The sequence below is a fragment of the Diadema antillarum genome, unplaced genomic scaffold (assembly GCF_040938485.1).
Source record: "Diadema antillarum isolate AM-2024a unplaced genomic scaffold, OU_Dant_1.0 seq00000057_RagTag, whole genome shotgun sequence".
In the NCBI taxonomy this organism is placed as follows: domain Eukaryota; kingdom Metazoa; phylum Echinodermata; class Echinoidea; order Diadematoida; family Diadematidae; genus Diadema; species Diadema antillarum.
The window spans coordinates 360945-381874 of record NW_027271163.1 but is presented as its reverse complement, the minus strand read 5'-3'; the positions used below and the strand labels follow the sequence as shown (position 1 = coordinate 381874).

General features: G+C 37.4%; 1 protein-coding gene across 1 annotated transcript; it reads right to left on the bottom strand.

Moving 5' to 3' along the window:
- Nucleotides 1-11096: 11096 nt before the first annotated feature.
- Nucleotides 11097-19181, bottom strand: LOC139725712 (stabilizer of axonemal microtubules 4-like). The gene is made up of 9 exons (XM_071636795.1): nt 19111-19181; nt 18035-18287; nt 17348-17501; nt 16496-16688; nt 15607-15791; nt 14820-15110; nt 13375-13463; nt 11760-11924; nt 11097-11199 (listed from the first exon to the last, which is right to left on the bottom strand). Exons 2-9 carry the CDS (start codon nt 18262-18264, stop codon nt 11097-11099), a joined length of 1410 nt encoding a protein of 469 aa, XP_071492896.1. The 5' UTR covers nt 18265-18287; nt 19111-19181.
- Between the last annotated feature and the right edge of the window lie 1749 nt (nt 19182-20930).

The window sequence follows — 20930 nt, the reverse complement described above, 5'->3', positions numbered from 1 at the left end:
TGGCTGTGATGCCGTCCAGGGTGTCGTGTGATGGCACGGCTTATGATCAGACTGTGTTCCAGCGTCAAGCTTCATTTTGGACATTTATGCAAGAGTTACAGCCTGAGAGAGAAGATGTTGCACATCGCGATTGTCATCGGAACTTACCTGTCTTATACAACATCACGCTCACTCCATGCATGGTGATAAAAATGTTTGTGTTCAAGGCTGAACAAAAACAATTTAAGCATTTGTCAATTTGCATTAACCCGTTGAGGACGGGCTGATTTTTTGCTATAACACGCATTTCCCATAGACACCTGCCCGAGTATACTCGGGGCTCATCTTCAACCGGTCAAAAGTGGCTTGGTAAAATATTTGAAATCATGATCAAATTCTGAGAGAGAGAGAGATCTCCCAGCTTTTAAATGATATAATAGCTCATCAAAGTTGGCTGTTCCGAACTTTGAAATAAATGGTGGAAAGAAAATGAAAGTATAAAGTGAGAAAAGGAGCTTTTAAAGTAAAGGGTTTGTTCAATTAAGCAGGTCACCCTATATTGTCTGTGGAACAAAAAGAGGATTTAACTTCCTTGCTAAGTGCCATAAAGGGATCAAATCTACCCAAAACCAGCAAAATATTGGACTCAATGTATTTGACATAAAAATGTTAATATGCAATGGTTTTAACAAGTCATATTAATGTCGATGTGCATGTTATGAAGTATAAAATTCATTTATTGGTGTTCTGTTACTCCACCAGTCATCACACAATTTCAACCCGACATGGTGGCAAAAATTAGCCCCAAAAGACCTCTAGAACAAAAAAGCACTGTGCCAAGTTACCAGTAACATCTTATGTTTTGCTGTTGCCCTTGGTAGTGACAGGATATGCAATCGGAGACGAAAAAATGGACAACAATCGTGGTCAACTGAAAGTAATACTGAGCTTCAGTCTCCGATTCAAATGAGTACTGGGCTTCTTAATTCTGTGTTTGTTCTCTCAATGTTTGTTGCATTTTAGTGAACTTCAACAGTACTAACCCTTTGCAATAGTGAGTACCTCACTAAACCCTTTCTGACAGAAGCTCTTATGTACGTCAGTTGATAAGTTCTCAACTTTCACATTTCTTCTACTGTGTGTCAAAGGAAATGTATTGTCTCATTGGTATTTCCTGAATTGCAAGAAGATCTTTCCTGTATTTCCTTCCTTTCCTTCCAATGCCAACAAACCAGCCGACTTGCATCCCTGGGTGAGCGACAGAAGGAATTAAGTCAGTCGACTCTTCCCAGCATTAAAGCCCTTCTGCAATTCAAATCATGATGTGTAATTCTGACATGAGTATGCAGTATGTGTCTACATCCTGGACATTATCCCTCGGTATTATTGCTTCCTTTAACGTCACAAACAACTTCCGTCTAGTTGAGTTTATATGCCTCTTCACGTCAGAGATCATTTTGCCAGAACCATTATTTCCTCCTCTGATTTCAATGAATAACTGGCATTGCAGTATTCACTTGGGGGACTTTGGGTTTTTCTTTTCTTTTTCTTGTTTTTGGGTTGTTGTTTTTTTTTAGTTATTTCACAGATTTTGGATAGTGTTAGATAGATTAAAGACATCACATTTAGCTAATATTGAGAAAAAACAGGCAAGCAATTATCATAACCTCTCAGTTAAATTAATTTGCAACGTGATAATGGCGTACATGTGCATACCGTTGTTGTATGACTGATGTATGGACTAAATGATTCACAACAGAAATATTCCTATCTGAGCAATGTCTTTATGCCTTGCTATAGAAGAGATTGCATAAGATGTTAAGGTGATTAGATCATATCTGATTGAAGTAAGGGAGGGGAGAAGAGTATGATATTGAATTACTCTCCTTGGTGTCACATACACTGTACAAAAGAATAAATTAATTTTATGTCGTCAAACTTGTCATTTAAATGACTTTGGTTTTGTAGTTTTATAAAGTAATACTTGAGATATTAGCAAGTTCTCACATAAATACAAAGCAATAATTATGTTTGATTTTTTGTCCTCATATCTAATCACTGTCTGAGTTGTTGATGTGTTAAGTTTTCTGAATTGATTGGGTTTGTTGTTTTAAAAAAAACACAAAGATCAAACTCTGTACAAACTGTCTGTGACAGAGGATTCAATGGCACAAAAGAGTGAGCTGGCATTTACATATTCCTGATTGGCGTTAGAGGATGCGGTATCGGTATTTAAAGTGTATTGTATGCACCATGTATTTTGCAAGCACAGTATTTAGCAAATCAGGACTTGCTGAACAATATTGCAAGTGGTTAATTTGACAATTGAGAACCACAGAGTAAAACAATGGGAAATGTGTCAGCAGTTTTCCACCTTGGGATATGATGAACATTGCATTTCTGTCATGGGAGGCAAATACATTTCTCTGAGTTGCTACTTTTGGAAATAACAATAGACACAAGAAAATAAAAAAAACAAAAACAAAACTAAGAACACAACAAAATATATGGTGTATACGATATGTACAGAAAGCACAACATTTATGACATACTTTGTGGATAGCTTGTTACAGTATACAACATCAATACTTGAAATGTGATGTAAATCTTGGTTGTTGCATCACTATCATACCTTGAATGAGAATCATTATCAAGAGACTGTAAATTTGCATTTGATGACAAGGTTAATAATGTTGATTGGAATATTTGAACATTGTGGAAACTGAAGATCATGTTCCGTCAATTCAATTCATCATTATGTTTTGCAAAGAGTATATATATCTATATAAAATTGTGAGCCTTAAATGTCGAGTGAGATTATATTTTCTAATACGAATATATTATCCATGTATTGCTGACACATTTGTAGATAAATGCTGATTTGCTGCAAAGTCTCTGATAGTGAAACAAATATTTCAAGATGGTTTTTATAGATGCTCTGTAGTACAAACGTAAAAGCAAAGGTCTCAGTACTATCAAAATCAAAATGGATCATAGCTACTGTAAACGTCAATATTTTCGCGCGATTAATTTTTCGCGCTGAGCGCCTCGAAAACATATTCGCGGGTTCTTAAATTCGCGCTCCGCAGCGGGTTAATACACAGTCGCTGTTTTCATCCAGCGATGCGAGCGTATATGAAAAGCGACGTCGCGTAGCGAGCGGCGCGAGTGTGAGTACGAGCGCTCAACTACGTAGTACACTGTACACGTATTTTACTCGATACATGTACTGTAGTACTAGTACTGTAGTCGCGAAGATGTAGCACACCAATCGGCCATGGGCTCGGTGCGTGCGGTGCGTGCGATGATACTGCTATATGCGTAAACATGTCTGTACTACGTAGCAGTATCATCGACGAAGCGCACGCAATTCAGGCCGTTCAAAATGTGCATAGAAAATTGTGAAGATATATTCGCGCGTTTTTGAATTCGCGCTAGCCGAACGTAGCGCGAAATCCGCGAAAATTAATGTACCGCGAAAATTTCCACGTTTACAGTATCACATTGCAGATTAAAATGTAATTGTACTGATGTATGAAAAGTTTCACTGAACTTTTCAACTTGCCGGTCACAGTGATGAAAACCGTGATACTTTGCAGCAGTAGTATAGTTTTCAGGCTGGTAGAAGAAGGCTTCTGAATTCTGTCATCATGGAAATCGTTTATAATCATGTTAGAGGAGTGTGTGATTTTTCACTATCATGTTTGCCTTAGATGGAAGTTTTGTATTTTCTGGTATTTCATTACCCATATCTTGTCCTTATGAGTTAAACTGATAGCTAGCCTTACTTTTTTTTTGTGAGTCATTATCAGTTTCATTATTATCAAATCATCAAAACAGTATATCAGCCTGTTTGAGATATGGATTAAAGAAAACTTGTGTTGGGTCTTATCTACCTGCAAGGATGCTTTTGAGGAACAGTGCATTTCACTTGTGCATAAGACGATGGGAATGCAGAAAGTGACGAGATACTGCAATACTACATTCTTTAAACAATGCATTGACCGATATCATTTTACTTTGCCCTGTACCAATTGCCCACTCAATATCGGTAATAGTGCAGATGCAATGACTGAACAGTCATTCAAATTACTCATCATGTTCAGAAGCAAATTTGGGTTCAGCCCTCTGTGGCTGGTTGTGTGCTTCTTACAGTCATTGTGATGTTTCCTTTTTTTTAAAGTCACAAACAGGAATTTCAATGTAGCCTTTTAATTTGAAGAGATAAGTGCTTTTGAATTTGATGATTTATGAAGATTTCTGAAAGAAATAAAGAGTTTTTATACTGTTTTTACTGTGATAAATGTTTGTTTTATAGAATATTGATTACAATGAATCATGTATGTCTTGGTTTCATTTCGATCCTCACTGAGAACAAGTATAGTAACAGTTTTCATGCTCAGCAAATGGTTGCATTTCAGTGCAGAATTTCCTGACTTAGATATCTTACAGGTTTCCTGATTAACAAAATAGTGCATATACTTGCATTGATCAGTGTTGTGAAGAATCTCCATTGCGCTCAAATCACTCGGACTTTTGTCTAAATTTATAGATGTTATTACTTCTACTGATGTGTACTGATTCTGTCATTAGACATTATTAACTCTCTCAATACTTCTACTGTAAGAGTCATCATCGTAAGCAAAGCTTTGAGGGGATATTACCTGACTGTATGTAATGTGGACAACTCACAGTAGCTATTGCATCATTATCATTGAATTTATGGTCACAACATTACACTGAACCATGGGAACTAATATTTGCCAAATCAAAGATCTCTGAAAGTTATCTGAAGCATTAAAAAAAAAAAAAATCGGTAAACATGGAAGCCCTTTCATCTTTTTGGCCAACAGTGTAGGCCTGATTAGATTCGCTATATGATAGCAGTCTTCATTTACAGCTAAAAATGTAGTGTGAAATAATGACGGCTTGATGCAACATATAAGAGTCCCATCCTTTTTCGCATCACATATGTATTAATCAAGGTATTCTGCTTCACAACAGAGCTGTTTATTAAATATGCAATCTGCCAAAGATCCTGCTGGTCATGTCGAGGGAATTTTGTTTAAATCTAAATGATATTCAGTTTGGAAATTCAGTTGTATGAAAAAAAAGTTAGACACTTAACCCGAGAGATGGATAGAAATTGCCATATAATTTAGTTTGATCAAAGTTTGTTCCCAAATGTGTCTCACATTCACAGCAAATAACTTGACTGGTTTTCCCATGTTGAACTTGATTTCTTACAAATCATTTCCCACTGTTTGCTATTACTGGAAGTGAAATACTCATCTTGCAAGTGTACTAATCACAGTAACGAGAATGAGGTGAATGGGATTTACCTTCAGCTAGTCTTAAAACAACAGATTCTGGGAAGATGAAGGCATCTAAAATCAAATCTTGAGATCCCACTTGATTCTTCCACCAGTAGATGTTGTTAGAGAAATATTTTTTTTTTAATCATTGTTACCACTCATCATTTCATTTATACTGCAACCGTCTACAAAAATTATGTGTTATACATTCTTTTATTTAATGAAAATAAAAGTAAGAAGATCTATGTTAAATCAGTTTTTGACAAATGCTCATTGGCGCCTTCAAATAAGATTTCACAAGGTGCATCTACAATGTATGTCACATTTTTACTTGCATATTGCTAGCCTTTATTTATATGTTTCTACTTTCCGAATGCATTGATGTACAAAGAATCTCATCAGTTGAACAGTTCATAACTTTATTAACATCCAAATATAAAGGTCACAAGTTGTCCGTCATTTCAATTCTCATGTACTTAACTTTTTGATGCACTTCAAGAATGCAGTTGTTAAAGCAAATTACACTTGTTATGAAATTAACCTTCTGTTGGTTTCTAGCTTAGCAAGTGAGAAAGAAAACATGGAATTAGAGTTTCGTGGTGTGATGTAAGAGCATTGACAAGGTAAACTCTAAAGTTATCCAACTATTTTATTTCATGCAAAAGATTTTTATCTTATATTTACATCACAAAGATGTGCTTGGTTTCTGTGCTGAAATCAGTGAAGATAATTAACTATTTTCATGAGCTTTTTTTTTTCAAAACTCACAGCATTTGAATGGCTAATAAGAGGAGGAAATTGCTCAAAAATGATTCATGTTTTTGAGATCATGAGATTTAATCAGTCAACAATCAATAACTGAACTCTAATACTGCCACTGTTTTTCTTTCCTGTGTGGATGTTGATGTGAACATGTAACCAGCCCTTTATCTGTTGAGACACTTAGCTCTAATGTGCCCTTCTCCAGCATTCAGATGATTGTATTAAGTCATATGGGCCTTTTACAAACAAGTCTGATGTACTTCAATTATTGGTCCCCCACACTTTTATGCTATTCAAATGTCACTTTTATTGCATGCATTTTTATTTGGAAATGACAGGGTACAAAAGTCTCGGCATTAAGAAAGTGGTACAGTGCATGGTTTGTACACAAAATGTTACAGTGCCCCCAAATTTTTCTCGTTTCCAGGAAACTCCACTGCAAAATATCAAAAAAATAAAAATAAAGATAAAGAAATTGTGTGAGTTATTTTTGTGAGTGGTGTTGTTGTCCCCCCCCCCCCCCCCCCCCCCCCCCCTCCACCCAGTTGATGGCATTTGGGAAAATGGGTAGGCAAGTTCAAGCAGGTTGCACCAACTCACAGTAATAAATAGCAGGACATCCAGCCCTTTTCTCCGATGATATCAATTATCTCATGTCTCTACTTATGTGCAATTTTAAATGTAGTTTTTTAATGTGTTTACCAGTGTATTTATTTAGTTACTGTGTAAGTAGAAACTAAGTTTGAAGCAAATGGTTTTTAGGTCATTAACCCATTGAGGAGCTGATTTTGCTACAACACACATTTCCCATAGACACCTGCCCAAGTATACTCGGGACTAGTCTTCAACGGGTTAACGTTGACCATCCTGAAGATTCAGGTAGTGTCTTTATGTCATAACTTATCTGAAGTATTTATGTGTGTATTTTACGTAGTATGATGTCTTTGTATACTCCAAGATACTGTATTTGTTATATTTCATTTTGTATGTAGCAAACAGCCATGCTCATTTCATTTTTTTAATGATGTCCATGAATTATGTGGAAGGGTAGAGCAAACTACTCATTGAATACTGCTGTGTGGGGATTTTCACTTTTTTATTAAACATTTGAAAGTTATCGTCAAGTGTCAGTATGTAAGGCAGCGGTGTCAACATATATTTTATTGCTACCATATCTGATACTACTGTACTCATACTGAGCATTGCAATGTTGTAATAAACCATGGCAGGCCAAAGATATACATCATATAAGACTGTTTTGTTGTTTTTTTTCTTGGCTCCATTTCATGTTAAAGTCATGAATATGCAACAGTTCATATGAAAACACTCATTAATATACATGTGTATATGATTTTGGAGAAATAACTGCAAGAGGTACAGTTTGACAGGGAAAACAAAAAAAAAGGAGAAATCCTGTGTGAAGCAGGCAGATGAGGATCAAGCCTGATTTGCAATGTTTCTTCTTCTTTTTTTTTAGATCTATGGCTTGTGTGGAGTGTTTGACGCAGCTTGACGGATAATTTTGATTCAATGTGAATGTTTCTTTCACGCCATGTAATCATACCCCAGTCACAGCAGAACAGAATTATTTGTGGCTTCAGTAAAAGTAATGGAAACATGGAAATCTGTCATCAAAAGAATGAAGTAAGGCAAATCAATGGATAAAGTCAACTTGTCACTTCTGGTTGTGGGTAAATGTTCTTTAAAAAATGAGATATGGATGACATTGATATGACACCAGTCACTGGAATCAATGATTGTATTTTTGATGAAATGAACTTCCAACACACTGTCACTGGAAATTAATTACAATGGCTTAATTACTCTCCTTCAAAGATATGATAATGATCCTCCTCCAATCTCTAATCAAAAGTAATTCTGATCACCAGTTAATCCAAAATAATTTGCATGTAGAATAACTAGAATTGGTTACAATTCCTTTAGCACGTGTCTGGGCATGTTACTGCTATGGGCAACCGGAAGAAGACACACTTGTACACCAAGAAATTATTCACAAACCATGTGATATTTATTCATACAAATCTTAATGCGCTTTCGACATGGTATAGATACAGCAAGCAGACATGCAAATATATTTTACTTTTCATATACATATAACAATTCACACCCTAATATTTCCCCAAATCCAGCCCATATTGATAATACACATCCCACATAATACAAAGCAGCTGAATGATGCCATTTCATCTCATGAGTAAAGATATCCTTAGTTGTATTTGTTCAAATTCACGGAAATGCCCATTTCCAAATTCGTCATGCTGTATTTGCTTTGAGGAATACCATGCCACATTACATGTAGTAACCCTCATTTTTTACATTTAACCATGGAGGTACAAACACTTGTACCTCCATGATTTAGCTTCCAAAAATAAAACAAAAAAGACAACCCATACTTCCAAAAACCATCCATTTGGTAACTGAGGGATACCACCATGAAATCGTAAAGAGTGCATATGATGTTAACAAGCCCAACTGTTATTGCTTGTTATATGTGCAATGTTGCCGTGCAGTGGGTACATCACCAGGGTGAGTGGAAAGCAATAAGGAAAGTAACACTTGAAACACGCGTCTCGTGAAATGGCAAAATGAAATGCAATCTGGCTCAGTCTTTTACTGCCTGCAGAAAAGAGATGCAGCCAGATTGGTCATATAGTCAAACATAAAATATGATCACACTGGAATATAAGAGATATACTTCCTCAATGAATCATCATGAGTGAACGGTCTCTTCTATTCCCGAATTCTTGCCTACATCACAGCGCTACACATGCCTACACACATCTCTTTGCTATACTTATTATCATGGAGCTAGCTCCATATTATTATCTTGAATACATGATAACACAAAGTATATATTTACAAGCTTTTAGAGAATGAAGGCAAATAATTTGGATAACATGTGTGTACCAAATGGAAAAGGAATCAGGACGGATATAGAAATAGTCATGTGCCAGTACAAAACATTACAGAGTAGCATTATTACAAGGACGGATAGCTTCTTTATTGTAACAGTTTCATCCAATCTATACACGTGCATCTAAATGTGCAAAATTCATTCATGCAAGGAACGGCATCAAACTCTGGTGACTTGCCTCAGCAAAGTTGAAGCTTCCTTGATGCTCTGCTGTAGTTCTCTCATTTGACACGTTCCGAGGTACAATATAATGTTTGCGTTCAATATGAAATATCTTTATGAGAGATGTACACTTTCAAACACAAAACTGAAGCATTCACATATTTTTCCATATCATTTCAGTGAGGAAACTCTGTACATTTCTAAAGAAATGAAATGCTGTTTGTAAAAAAATTAAGATAGTAATCCAAGTAAATAGGAGTGTGTGCAAGATAACAGTCTATTCACAGCAGAAAATACAGCAAAATAAATCTTTGAGTATCTATGATGAAGATGAATATAGCTATACCGGTAGATGGCTTTGCCACATTACCAAACTTATATGCAGGAAATGACACATACGTCACACCTTCAATATGCATTACCAAGTAATCCTCAACGCATACTTCCCTGCCTTAACAACAAAACCTGTTCCAGTAGAACTATCTTGTTATTCCCAAAACTTAGATTTTTCATCATGGTTGGCAGATACACTGAAAAATGGAAGATATCACAAGACAGCAACGATGCTGTGACATCGATTATTAACTTTCATGTCTTCACTTTGTAGAATTTGTTGACTACAGCATAAAAACTGCTCAATCATTGCAGACAATCTGAACATGCCACTAATTCCATGTATAAGAATTATCACCATGGCAACCTTGGAAGTTTTCATTTACACCATATTTTGTGCACAACCAATCAATCCCATATATTGGGTCTCATTTCACAAAAGATGTTAGGATAGCAGTTCTTGCTGTAATAGCAACTTCTTGAAGCAGCAGCCAATCAGGATGCGGGATTCATGTCATTACCATGACACTTGCTATTGCAACAAGAGTTGTTATTGCAGCGACATTTTATGAAATAGAGCCATGGAGCAGTATCGAGGGGAAAGGAAATACCAACCACGGAAGTAACTGGTTATACCACAAGAACATGAAGGGCAGTACAGTGTATTTTTCTTCCTGTTTTGTTATGATGTTTTTTTTTCAACGTTGCAAAATTTCCCGGTTGTACTCTTTTCTTTCATTGTTCACACTGATGTGGACACTTGATAAAGGATGTTTTTTTCATCATGCCATTGACATTATGAATTTCTCTAGGTCAAATTACATAAACTGTATGTACCAGAGTTGAACCAAATACTGAGTAAAACCAAAACTGCCTATGTCACTGAAAGTCACAGATCAGAATGGCGAAAAAACTCAGCATTCATATCATATCTACGTGGCCAACCAACCTCGCACATATCGTACTTAGAATAGAAGTTCTGAGGAGTGCTTATATTTACAATTAAAACAATTCTTATTGTTATTATTGCAACCAATTTGATTTTTCCATTCCAGTCTAAAAAAAAAGAAAATGAATTTATTGCTCTGATGCATAGTCACAGGTAATACATCCAAATGTTTCTTGCATAGACTTTGGCAAATTTTTCTTTGCAGTCCACATAGATGTATAAAATTTGTGAAATATACTTGGCTGAGACTTCTAACATGTCACACAATCTTTACAACGTAGTGGCATTCCACATAATTTTAGTACCACAGGTTCTCATACAATTTGACGTCATGTCAAGATTTGCAGCACAGGATGGAAATTGTGGTACAGCACTAGCAACTTTGGGAGCATCTGAATGATTTTATTTGCTAGATTTTTATTTTCTCTTTTTTTTTTCTGAGAAAGCCAGCGTTTGTTCTTAATTCATAAAATATGAACAACTGCATCTCCTTGCATTATTCCAGAAGCATACATTGGTTCATATGGCTGTCCAACAAACAACTGTGGCTGAAAAATAAATGGACAGATTTTTTTTTCAAAAATGATAATGATAACGATAAATCCATTAATTTTGTTGGCAGCATCTTTTAGGTGTCACTCTTGGCCTGATATCAATCCTTTCACACGGAGCAAGCAAGCACTTGAGGGATGGGGTTGATGGTGACGTGTTTCTTGGCGTCGTGCGTGTGGTCATCGAAGAAGACATCGCGGGCCTTGATGCTCCTGATTGGTCAACAAAAGAGATTTCAGTCATCAGTCATCATATTTTTACTTTCAGTAGAAACAGCATCCATTTTGACATGCATGTTAAGTAGCAGTACACCAGTGGAGATAGAGTTGTTTCTTTGCAAGACTGATTCAAAGCAATTCCTAACCATTTCCAATTGCACCCAGTAAGTACTGAACTGAAGTGCTGCTCCTCATCTGTTATTTCCCTTTGCTGCAATTTACCTCAACATTTGTCAACATGAAACTTTATCAATATGCCTATACAGGTGAAATATTTTCTTTTCCAAGCTGAAATATTAATTAAAGTTGTTATATTTAAAGTGTGCAGCTACCAAGTAGAGTATACTTAAAGCCATGAAGGGACTGCACATGGCAGTAAAGAAGCAAAGATTTCCGTTCACCAGTGACACATTTTACAAAAAAAGCTTCTCAGACACCAATTTCTGTAGATACAGTAAATACAGTGTACCCCAGCTCCTTATGGAATATGCATAGTAAAGGTAAAGAGCAAAATAGATATGAACATTAATCTTGTGCGAAGTCAAGGACCTCACCTTGCCACATAGGGGTGCAAAGTCCGTAGTTGCTGTGTGGTGTCCAGGGCTGGACCGTAGGAGTGGACAGAGGTGCTCTTGGTGAAGCCATCGGGCAGCTGGTCCATCACCCCGCCAAATGTTCGGCCAGCACGGGCCTTGCCCTTGGGGTTCATATCATAGAATCTAAGAGAGAGAAACAAATGAAGGGAAGATGATTAATTACCTTAGTTGCCACTGAATTGTTGGCCCCTTTCATGTGACTGTACATTTCATTTACCAAACAAGCCAAGAAAATAAAAGATCATAATGAAGGGAGAAGATCAAAACATATTGCAAACAAAATTGTGTCAATATCGTGCAACTGACAATTATGCATACAAAATGTCTCAAATTTCATATTGAAATTGATAGTGATCATGAATGATATACGGTTGCGAGCCATACATATCTGATTTATTTTGCAGTACCCAGTTAGTTCCTGGAATACTTACAAATAATATGTACATATATATCAATAACAGAATGGAGCTGACGTCCCCGATGTTGTGTATTGAAAGTAGTATTAAAAGGACATACATGTATAGGCATACCCTGTTTACAATTGGGGGAAACACCATATTGCCTCCTTTGCCCAAAATCATTTTAGTCCTTCAAATTGAATTTCTTTATAAGAAAAACAAAAACAAAAATAGATCATCGCAATATATCAAGTCCTTCAGCTTTAGTATGTATTCTCAATAGGCTTTCCATTCAGGGTCAGCTAGTGCATATTCTATGCACAAGGACAGCTTGCTCTTCCTGTCTACCATTTCTGTGTTCTATTGGCAAAACTAATCAATAGCCAAATAGGCCCTGGTCAGTGCACACAGAAGTTCGTGCTCCCATTGTCCTGACCAGCCTATGAATACTATCAAACTGATGGCATGCAGCATTCACATAATTACTGTGTGTTCCGTTTGCCATACGCATGTCTTGTCTAATAGTTATTGATCTGAGCGATCAAAGGTCTGTGTGTTGGTGCAAGGCCACGTGTCCGATTAGCACTTGCATGGTATAAGATCAATTGGACTGATGCAGCTGTCGATGCCGTTGTTGTCATTGGTAACTGAATACCATGCTCATTCATTTGCTGTAGTGTTTTTAGAATAACATTAATCTGGGTTTAGTGAGTAATCGCAGAAGCAACGCTCATCGATCACTGACTGCTACATATGTACGTCTGGAGGCTTGTCTTGCCATACCAATACTTAACACAGATTTTACTCAACAAAGGTCTGTTTGTTCCTCATCAAACTTGGTTTGTGGTTACCATGGCAACTGGTGACCATGTCTTGCCCGTCTGCAATTTCTGCAAAATTTCTGCACTTTTGTGTGCGTACAGGGCACTTGACAAAATGACAAGTGGTAACAAGCTGAAAATATACACAGCTAGGGCATGAACTCATTGTCAGTATTTCAATTGCTCCATCTGCACTTTGATCTGATGTAATTATGGGAATATTTATGTAAACTATAGTTGTGTCCATATTCAACATTTTATAAACTGCTTTATACAATACATTTAAAGCAGTGTTTGTTTGAGGTTGAAATCCCCTAAGTACCAACTTGTTTTGAGAAAGAGGAAGCAGCTTACTTTGTGTCGTAGTGGGTGATCCATCGGTAAGGTTCCACAGGAATCTGTGCTTGAGGCTTGTCGTTGTTATCGCTGTATCCTGACATCTCCTGCAAAATTTTGAAAATTGGTAAAAATTGACAGATTAGATTCGCCCGACAGAAGACAAGATGTGAATGATGACAAGCCAGGGGCAGATCAAGAGATAATATATGTATGTCCTGATCGAGCAAAAGTGTAAAAGAGTGCAGTGTGAATGATTCCTACAGTATGAATGATTTCTATAGCATTAATAATTCCTATAGTGTGAACGCTTCCAAAGCCTACCCTCTCCAAGTGCATTTACATTAATTATTCAATTTTTCACAGTTACACATCAGTAAATAGATGCTGTTGTAATTTTCTGAGATCATCTCTTGCGCGCACGTCTCGCCTGCAAAGATGTCCCAATTGCATGAATATTTGAAGAGTTTGTTCACAAAAACCGATAAGTCCATATTTGCCAAATGGAGATATTTGCGATTAAAGGTCAAGAAAAATAAAGAGAATAATAAGAACATTTTTGCTTCTTTTGACCATAACTTCAAAAATGTACCTTTATATGTAGTGACCAATATATCATTTAGAAGGTATTATTTTGTACTTTATGACAGAGACCTTACTTCAAAATCTTCAAAAAATGGACTTATCAGTTTTTGCGAACAAACTCTTCATTTAGACATAGCAGTGAACATTGAAAATCAGTGAACATTTTAATACATGGCCATGCCTATAAAGTGTTGTTTTTGCCCATACCCTCATTACATCAACATCAGACAACACTGTGATGATAAATAAAGACAAGCATTTCATTCTTCCAAATTGATTGATACATCTATACATTTTGTGAATGCTAAGCAAGGGGATACAGCATAGGCACAAAATGTTTGGGCTTTGACTAACACAAGGTCCACAAGAGCATGTTTTTCTGTGGTTGCATGGTTACCATACAAGCAGTGTACAGACAGCTTTGGTTGCATTTGTGAGGGGGTACATTATGGTGGAGTAAGCTTCTTAAAAGGCAATGCCAATACCCCGCGGCAAAAAATCTCTGTCTCTTTATGTTCAGCACACCAAAACAAAAACAAAGCACAGGAGACTTAACCAATCTTTTGTGATCCATCTTGTAAAATCAATCATTACTGTCCACTACAAATAGCGGGCAATCAATTCACATACTCTCTTTGTTGCAGCAATATTTGCAAGAACCTTCACGTAAACAATACAGGGGACGAATGGTCTAGCAATGGATGAAAGCTTTTATCTCAGGTGGCATACTTTGTGAAAGCAGAGCACACACACACGCAGGTGATGTTACAAAACAATGAGACTCATCTGTAATTGTTCAGAAAGAGACAATGCACAAAACACTACAAGGGACTGAATATCGTGTCGGACCTGTGAGAAGACGTTTTGGACCGCCTTACCTTGTTTCCAACGATGTATCTTCCCTGCTTCTCGTTGGCGCTGGGCGACGGTCTCTGCTGACCCTCGAAAGATTTCTTGAAGATTGTGGAGTGATTATCTGGGTTGGTCATGTTCAGGTACTCAGCTGGGTCCTCCTTCCTGATGCGCTCTTCTACGCGGGGCGGGACCTGGTCCCTCTTGGTGTAGGCGTCGCCCATGACCCGGTGGACGTAGAGGGGCTTGGCCTTCTCGTGGGTGAATCCCGTCTCCCTCTCGGAACGATTCGTAATCACTGGAAGACGTTCATCTCCCTACATGACATAACATGAGAATCTTAAATTATTATGTGAATATAGATCCTGATAGTCCCTCAGCAATGTAAACGAGGTGCAATGTCAGTGTTTATAGTACTGACTGCTCAAAAGGATCAAACAAAAAGTGTGCAGGCACATCAACCATATCATCAACTTAGAACACAAGCATTTTAGTTTTTCAATTATTTAAGCTACTGAAGTTTTACTAATCTGTCCCCGCTTCAGTCTGTCTAATTGTTCCAGCCAAAAGACTTTTTTGACACAGCACATTGTATGCCAATTGTTGTTCTGTAAAACCAGAATTTTAGCATGCATGACATTTTCGCAAATTTCGCAAGGAGCCAAGATACATGAAAGTAAAATGCATGCAAGAGTTTTTATCTACACAATGCAATGTGCAATACAGTGGCAATTGCCAAAAGTGTCATGCTTGCTAATGTTTGTGGTTTTGGAGTATGAAGCATTCCATCAAAGGGTGGGGTTTCATATTTACCTGAAGGAACTGTGAAGGCAAGAATGAGTTCTTCATAACACTGGTGCCTGTGGGCCTGTCGGTCCAGGAGCCCGGACGGTTATTCTTGAACGGCGACCCAGAGTGGAAGGTGATGGGCTCTCTGTTGTAGGCGTGGGTGTAGCCAGACCCTTCTTTGGGTCCAACGGTCAGCGTCGAGCAGTCCTCTGTGGGATACACAAAAAACATGGAAGTTATATATCACACTGACATGCCACTGCAATTCATTGTGTTATTACGTGCAATCTCAAAGACAACAAATTACAAGAAATATAGACATTCTCCCACAAACGAACTTTAGATCACATATGAAGCTGTGACATGTCAACAAATTAAAAGTTTACATTATTCCAACTATATACAGTGGTTTTATCTGTTCTTGCTGATAGATAAGAAGAAATCACCATAATCAAAGTTGGTAAAATTTTGCATTTGTGAGGAGATCATTTTCACAACATATCTCGGGGTTTTGCCCCACCTATTTTTTTTTCCATATCTGAATACGTGGTAGTCATAGTTATCAATCCATGTAAAGAAATAATTTCCATGGCAGCAGTTACACATTTAAACATTTCATGTTCAAACTGCAGTAACTACTGTTTTGCACATTACCTCAAACATATATTATCATGCAAAACAGTCTTATCTTGTACATTCCAAGTGCATATTGATCACAGAGTATTATCTAATTATTACTTCAATGCATCAAAGTTAACGAAAAACACGACAATAAGCCACAAAGCCGCTGCACCCTGATGATGCATTTTTTTTTTTGACTGAACAAAATTCTTGCAACTTTGAATTTTCGGGAAATTTTACACAAATTATGGTATCTGACATTTTTGTCAACCAAATTCAGGCCTATTCTTACTCCTCTCTGACGGTCTGCCTCTGAATCGAGTCCTGGCCTCTGTGCTCATGAAGTCTGGGCCATGTCCGGCGTTCTCCAGGGACACGGGGTCCTTGGCCTGTAGTTTGTAGAGGAGTGGGCGGTGCCTGGGGAGGACTCCGTTGATCTTCAGAGCTAGCCCATGATCTCTGGTGTTGACGAAAACTTTTCTGACCTGTGATGATGACAAGTTTTAAAATAATTTATCAATTTTCCTGTTACTTCTTTTATCGGGCTGTGTCCTTTTGACCTGCTTTATTAATGCAAAGCACAGCTACATTTGCAAACATCAAAACTCTGCTGGACAACATAAATTAACTACTTAAAAATGTTTGGGTTTTTTTTTTTTTTTTGGATAACCTCAGTATAACTGGATTTAAATGTAGGATTTGAGGCAGTGTCTGTGAATTTGTTCCATCGCTAACAAACACATGGCTACCAGTACATTAGAATGCGTTGGAAATCAGAACTGAAGGAGATAGCAGATGTTGGTACTTAGTGTAAGTGTACATGTTATACATAATGACATGTCTACTGTGTATTAGCAACAACATTAGAATTGAGGCTGCATTCGGAGGCTCACCACACAACAATTCTATTGATCCATTTACAGCAATAATGTGACAATTATAATGAGATAAAAATAATGCTCTCTGAATATGACATCTTCCCTAACAAATTTCCACTTTAAAGCACTCAGGCATATTATGACACCCACTGACAGCTTTTCAAAGTTACCATGTACATCAGATGTGTCATAAAAAGTTTTAGAAATAAGATACACATAGATTTCACGGAACTAAAGAAGTATCAAGTAACAGAGCTAGGGCTTACGTTGTTGACTGTAGGATATGTGATGGGGTCTTGTTCCGTGAAACCGCTTTTGACCTGGGTCAGCTGTACGGGGAAGCGATCCTTTCCGTCGGAGCCTATCGACGGTTTGAAGTGCATCGTTGTGATAGAGTTATAGTTGTCTCTGATGATCCTCCTGTAAAATAAGCGTGCAGAGTTAAAGAAACAAAGTCAGATGATGAGATACAGAACAATCTTGGGGCTGATCAGACTCTTACTTGATGTAAATCAATTATTGATAACTCATCAAGCCTAAAGATTTTAAACTACTGTATGCAGCTTTTACTCTATGTCATGTTTAATACCTGGAAAATATTTCAATTCAATTCAACTCAGTTCAATTCAATTCAATTCAATTCAATTCAATTCAATTCAATTCAATTCAATTCAATACCCAACATTCACAGTGACATAAAAAATAATCTCCAGCCAAAATCTACGGATTTACTTCACCTCAATACTGCAGTAAATTCGGGAATTGCTGGTGAACAATAAAAAAATAAAAGGAGAAACATTGATAAGCACTATACCTCACGTAAAGAGATGGACTACAGATCACAGGACATAGATAAAAACTCGAGGAAGAAATCTATGAAAGCCTGGAAACCTACATTGAAAATCTCATAGCCAAAGTGCATCACACAAAAATGAAAATGGATTACGGCATACCCCATTGCTGGGTTGTCTAGTTCGTCCAGTCGCTGGCTGTAGTAGACTCCCGGCCGAAAGTTAGACTGGTAGCCTGTGCCGATGTGCTTTCCGGTTCGTGGGACAAATGGCTCGTGCTTCCCTCCGTACGTCGTGGCGTAGGTTGTCGAGTAAAACTTCATAATGTCAGCATCCGGTCCCTGGCTAGTGGACATGTGCGAAGTGGGCTGACCTACTGGTAACCTTCCCATGGTGACTGGATGGTATTCCTGACCTACATTCGTGATGGTTAAAATTGTATGATTCGAATCAATTAGACTACACGTAAGACACTTTGATCAAAGTGTCTTTTTTTGTTTTGCATACTGACAAAAAAAAACCCAACAATCCTTGACATTTTCTTTTTCTAAACCAGTGGACTCTAAAGACAAGAAATGATGTGAGAGTTCCAACCATTCTGATGTTACTAACTTGGCAGCTTTTAATCCAACTGTAGAATTGTGATTCACTCTGCACAACCCAAACTTTCACCAACATGAAATGTTTGGGGTTGTACGAGCCACACTCATGTCGTGACAAACAAATAAGCAGACCCTAGGCCTACTTCGATCTCATGAGTCTAAGGGGTGTTGCAAGAAAGTCGAGTTGCAATTAATTCAATTGCAAGTTTTTTGCAACACCCCCTAAGACACAGTTTTGTCAATCGTCGTTGACTCTGCATGATGAAAGGCCAGTAATACATGAAATGCCAAGGAACCATCAACCATCAGGCTATCAAATGGCCTAGTTCTAGATGGATCATAGCCTGAGGACCCTTTCACAAACTCTTAAAAATACCGATATCTTTTACGAAGTTACACGAGAACCTACAGACAAACCACCAATAGGCAATGTACCGTGGTACTCGTAGCAGCGTGGTTGTGTTTCACGCTGTGGATGGGGTGAAGCACAAAATACACAGCTCTCGACCCACAAAAAGCTGACCTGTCGTTAAGCTGTCGTCCAAGATTTTCTTTCATTCAAAGCACATCGTCATTGAACAAACATCATTTTCTCAAATCACATACATTCCAGACTAATCTAAACACAAAACTCACCTCTAATGCGTTCAAAACTTCACAAATATTCTGCTATATCGCAAAATTTCCAGCGATACGGAAAGTGAGAGCAGGTAAACCCACGAAACATACGCTTGCTTGCAACACACACGGTCCAGCTTAGCAGCGATGAAAACACGGAAGTCGGTGTTTCGTGTTGCTACTGACTACGGACATGTGCTCGGAACTCATGAATATGTATCGAAATTTGCATATGAGACAACCGTCTATGACGCATCGTCACAATGCATGAGCGGAGATGTGGGCGTGACCACACCAAGACGTCATCGAACTTATGAAGTGCTGAAGTGGAAATAAAACATATTCGGTAAAAACGTGTTGGCTGTTGAACACATGTAGTAAGAAATATTATCAAATGGAGATTACTAGAACAATTTTGATTTATATTTCTTGCTTGCAATCCTTAGGCAGTCACTAAAAGTCATACACCAGTAAATTGACTGGAGCTTTTCGAGCCCTTGTATTTCGTCATAATGATTATCAAACATACTACATACTTTATCTTTATTGTAGTTTTTGAATCGCCAGTTTTGATGATTATTATTACAATTATTATCATTATCATTTCTATCAACATCACAATAATTGTTTTTTTGTCGTTTTCACTATCCCTTTCAATCACCTCCATCATCACTGCCAGCTATATGATTACCTAAAACGCATATCATTATTCATATTTTTTTAATTATTTTCTTGAAAGCATGGACTTAGACATACATGTACATCAATATTGAGAGATATGTTTTTTAAGGAAAACAAGAAAACAAAACAAAACTCATGTTTAATATATATGGTTTTAATTTTTGATTTTTTTTTTCAAGCATGGACTTATGAATACAGGAATATCGATAGAGAGATGTGTAAAAAAAGAAAAAGAAAAAAGGAGGATAGATGACTTGTCACAGTCTAGTAGGAGACATGGGTCCCATTTCATAAAAGATGTTAGGATGGCAACTCTTGCTGGAATGGCAACTTCCAATGGCAACAGCCAATCAGGAAGATGGATTCTTGTCGTTACTATGACGATTGCCATTCTAGCAAGAGTTGCTACCATATCAACTTTTTATGAAATGGGGCCCTGGACACTCTTTTTCGAAAACTTTTTATATACAACAACACTGTAGGTGACAATAATTGCAACTTCTATGGCAGCTTTAAAAGGGATGGCTAGTAACTGATCAGTGGGAATCAGTGGGAATGCTGGAGGATGATTGTTCCAATCCTTGTGGGATTGATTTAAGAGTACATTATATTGTTGTGTGAAATTATTTGCTTCAGAATGGTCTCATATTCAAGTAATGTGCAGTTTAATGTTTCCAAGTTAGCGTGCCTGGTCAGTGACGGGGGCATTAATCTGCACATTACTTGAATATGAGACCGTTCTGAAGCAAATAATTTTCACACAACAGTAAATATATGATGTACTCTTACATGAATCCCACAAGGATTGGAACAATCATCCCTCAGCATTCCCACTGATTCCCACTGATCGGTTACTAGACATCCCCTTTAATGCAGCAATCAAACAGATATGAGCACTTGAGTACGTTCCATGGTAATTATAACAACTTTCAATCACTGCAAACCGCTTCATGAAATGCGGGACACCTGGCGGCAATATATTCTCACATGCCTTATATGGACAATAACATTTGAAAACGTGTACAGGTCAATTAAAGGACATGTTCACCTTCACAGATATGTGGGTTGAGTGAATGCAGCAATATTAGTAAAACACATTAGTGAAAGTTTGAGGAAAATCAGACAATCCGTTCTAGAGTTATGAACTTTTGAAGTTT

Excerpts from the sequence above, each read along its gene's own strand:
- LOC139725712 (XM_071636795.1), bottom strand. The coding sequence starts at position 18,264 with ATGGGAAGGTTACCAGTAGGTCAGCCCACTTCGCACATGTCCACTAGC. Across the intron at positions 15,111-15,606 it reads TGCCTTCACAGTTCCTTCAG|GGAGATGAACGTCTTCCAGT; the intron begins GTAAATATGAAA and ends TATGTCATGTAG. Across the intron at positions 13,464-14,819 it reads GATACATCGTTGGAAACAAG|GAGATGTCAGGATACAGCGA; the intron begins GTAAGGCGGTCC and ends AAAATTTTGCAG.